Source organism: Esox lucius, chromosome 20, assembly GCF_011004845.1.
Source record: "Esox lucius isolate fEsoLuc1 chromosome 20, fEsoLuc1.pri, whole genome shotgun sequence".
Lineage (NCBI taxonomy): Eukaryota > Metazoa > Chordata > Actinopteri > Esociformes > Esocidae > Esox > Esox lucius.
Window position 1 is genome coordinate 8,063,786 of NC_047588.1, and position 3,129 is coordinate 8,066,914.

General features: G+C 47.2%; 1 protein-coding gene across 1 annotated transcript; it reads right to left on the reverse strand.

Annotated features, from left to right (window-relative positions):
* Nucleotides 1-1,022: 1,022 nt before the first annotated feature.
* On the reverse strand, nt 1,023-2,752 carry LOC117593453 (putative nuclease HARBI1). Its single transcript, XM_034288702.1, has 3 exons — nt 1,750-2,752; nt 1,481-1,671; nt 1,023-1,172 (listed from the first exon to the last, which is right to left on the reverse strand). Exons 1-3 carry the CDS (start codon nt 2,417-2,419, stop codon nt 1,023-1,025), a joined length of 1,011 nt encoding a protein of 336 aa, XP_034144593.1. The 5' UTR covers nt 2,420-2,752.
* Between the last annotated feature and the right edge of the window lie 377 nt (nt 2,753-3,129).

Sequence of the window (3,129 nt, forward strand, 5' to 3'; positions counted from 1 at the left end):
AGCTGTCCAAATGCAATAAGGTAATGTCACGGTGTGGGTGTAGTGGAGTGCGTCAAAAAAAGGCGAGCCAAATGCAGGGAGGCGATGAACATTTCTTGTATTGAACACAGTGAAAAGACACGCAAAACAAAAGCGCACAAGCGCAAAACAAGCATGCATCCGTATACTGCAGTACAGTCAAAGGACATAGAACAATACCACACAAAGACACCCAGAAACACAGGAACTTATATATGCAATCTAATGAGGGAAAGGACACCAGGGGCCTCATGTACGCAGCATTCCACATACGTTCTCTTTGTACATCCCAATCAACGCGAAATTGAGCGCACATGCACGAGCACCACACCACACCCTGTCTCCTCCCTCAATTAAATCAATTTAAATATGGTAATTAGTCCAATTTGGCAAAAGAAACCTGCAAGAACATGGCTAAAGCAAGCAAGAAACGAAATTTCACTGAAAACGAATTAGAGGTGCTACTATCAGAGGTAGAAACAAGAAAAAATATTTTATTTGGAAATCTGTCCTCTGGAATTAATAATAAAAGAAAGAAAAAAGAATGGGCGAGTTTGTCTGATGCCGTCAACGCGGTGGGATCTGAGAGTCGCACCGTAAATGAACTGAAGAAGAAATGGTCAGACATAAAGGTGGAAGTTAAGCGGAGAACTGCTGCGCACCAACAAAGTGTGGGCAGAACAGGCGGTGGTACAGGGACGGATGAACTTGCACCCTTTGATCAGAGAGTTGCCTCTATTGTAGGAGACACGTTAATCTCTGGAATCGTATCCGCTGATGTAGGAGACTCGGATATACTACAGGACTGCCAGCAAGGTGACTCAGATTTATTTCCTCAACTTTGATATACATAGCCAGCCACCGTTTAATTTTAAAATGCATGCAATATAGCAAAAAGTACACCAGAGATTTCACATATCCACTGCTTTTAATGCAAATGCGTGTACCCATTAATAAGGAACAGACTGAAATTACTGTTAAGATGTGCCTGTGTTTATTTGGACTTAGGAACCGCAGGAACGTCCACTGGCACGCACTCCGAGTCCGCACCACCTGAGCAGCCAGAGCCCATTCAGTCCAGCGTCTCCCGTGTCTCTAATGTTCCCCCCAGTGCTGAAGCCCGTCCATCTGGCCGTGTCTTGACGCATGCTGTTCTGGAGTCACAACAGCTAATTGTTAGGGCCATTGAAGAAATGAACAGTCACCTTAAAAATGTCACTGACGCACTCACAGAAATAAGCCATACATTAAAAGAATTGGTCAGAAAATGAACTTTGTGTCTGAGTACCATTTATATTGTCGCAATTACACGTTGACGGGCCTGAATGGCTTGTTGATTGTGCTGCACATATACTGGTCCTGGGTCAGGGTCATCTGGCGGTGCCCCCACCTCACCAAGGGGTATGCCATGCCTGTGCGCGACATTGTGCAGCACTCCACAGGCCAGTATGATGCAGCAAACCTTGTCAGGGCGGTATAACAGCATCCCCCCGGTCCTGTCAAGGCAGCGCCACCGACATTTCAGCTGCCCAATCGCCCGCTCCACAACTGACCGAGTGCGGGAATGGGCATCATTGTATCTGCGCTCTCGGTCAGTTTGTGGGTTGGTGAGGGGGGTTAACAGCCACGTCTTTAGTGGATAACCACTGTCTCCTGATGGGCAGTAATAATAATTACAGACACAAACATTTTACTTTTAGATAGAACCATGCATTTAAATGCATAACTTACCAAGTAGCCACCCATCGCGCACCCTGCCAGCTTGGAGTCTCATCCCAACCATGCTGTTTGTAAGGATATATGAATCATGGGTTGACCCAGGCCACCTTGCCACAATATTTGTTAGGCGCATTTGTGCATCACATATAATCTGCACATTTATTGAATGGAAATGTTTCCGATTCACATATGCAAATTCGTCTTCAGATGGCGCCTTTATAGCAATATGTGTGCAGTCGATCGCTCCGATTACATTAGGAAAACCGGCTATCGCTGCAAATTGCGCTTTGATGTTTGGCTGGTCACCTGCATCGTATGGGAACGTTATATACCTGGTAGACAAGCGGATGATGCCGTCCCATACAGGTGGCATTGCACGGCTCAAACATGACTGGCTTATTCCTGAGCGGTCTGCCAGTTCTCTTTGGAAAGAACCGGTTGCTAGGAAACCAAGTGTAGTAAGCACCTGTAAAGGAACGGGTAATGCGTGGCTTCTCACTGTCTCTCTTTCCAAATTCGGACCCAACTCAGCGCAGAGCTCCAAGAGTATAGCCCTTGGAAATCTGAAACGGCTGATAAGCCAGTCATCATCGTGGGCCAGAAAATCACTGTGGTCCCTAAAAACCTGTTCTCTCCGGATTTGTCCATTGAAAATGTCTTCTAATAAAGCCAAAGCTGCCATTGCTAGACGGGTTGTATCAATTTTCACATCCTTTATATATGTTCTTACTTAATTGCATAATTAATAGAATATTCTAATAAGACTCGTGTGACAATAATATGGCAAATCATTTATCAATTACAAATTATAAGCAATATCTGACAGGTGCGATAGAACAGTTTGTAGTGTAATGTTTGCCACTTCACTTTATTGCCTCTATGAGTCGCCAACGGACAAACATCATAAAAATTTACGTACGCCAGGCCTGAAGTTTACGTGGAAGAACGCACATTCTTACGTTAATTTCACTGTTAGTACATCTGACCGTGAACGTGAAAGCTGGCGTACGCCGTGTTTTCGTTCGTACGCAAGATTGATACATGAGGCCCCAGGTGCGTGCGATAACAAAACATGACAGTGCCGTGGGAGGATGAGCGGTGTGGCTAGAAGGCCGGCGATGACGTGCGCCGAACACCACGTTGGGAGGTGTGGCGCGCGTCCTTGTTACAGTACCCCCCCCTCGACGCGCGGCTCCGGCAGCGAACCCCCGACCCGGAGGACACCACGCAGGACGATCAGGGCGCCGACGATGGAACGGACCGAGTATGCCGGGCCCCCCTCGATGTCCAGAGGGGGCGGAGGGACCTCCCGCACCTCAGATCGCTGGAGGGGACCAGCCACCACCGGCCTGAGGAGAGACACATGGAACGAGGCATTAATCCTGTAATCAG

Bases quoted from the DNA above. Each gene is read 5' to 3' on its own strand.
- LOC117593453 (XM_034288702.1), bottom strand. From the start codon at position 2,419: ATGGCAGCTTTGGCTTTATTAGAAGACATTTTCAATGGACAAATCCGG. The intron at 1,672-1,749 runs GTAAGTTATGCA...ACTGCCCATCAG, and splicing joins GCGCGATGGGTGGCTACTTG to GAGACAGTGGTTATCCACTA. The intron at 1,173-1,480 runs GTTTGCTGCATC...TTGTGACTCCAG, and splicing joins TGTTATACCGCCCTGACAAG to AACAGCATGCGTCAAGACAC.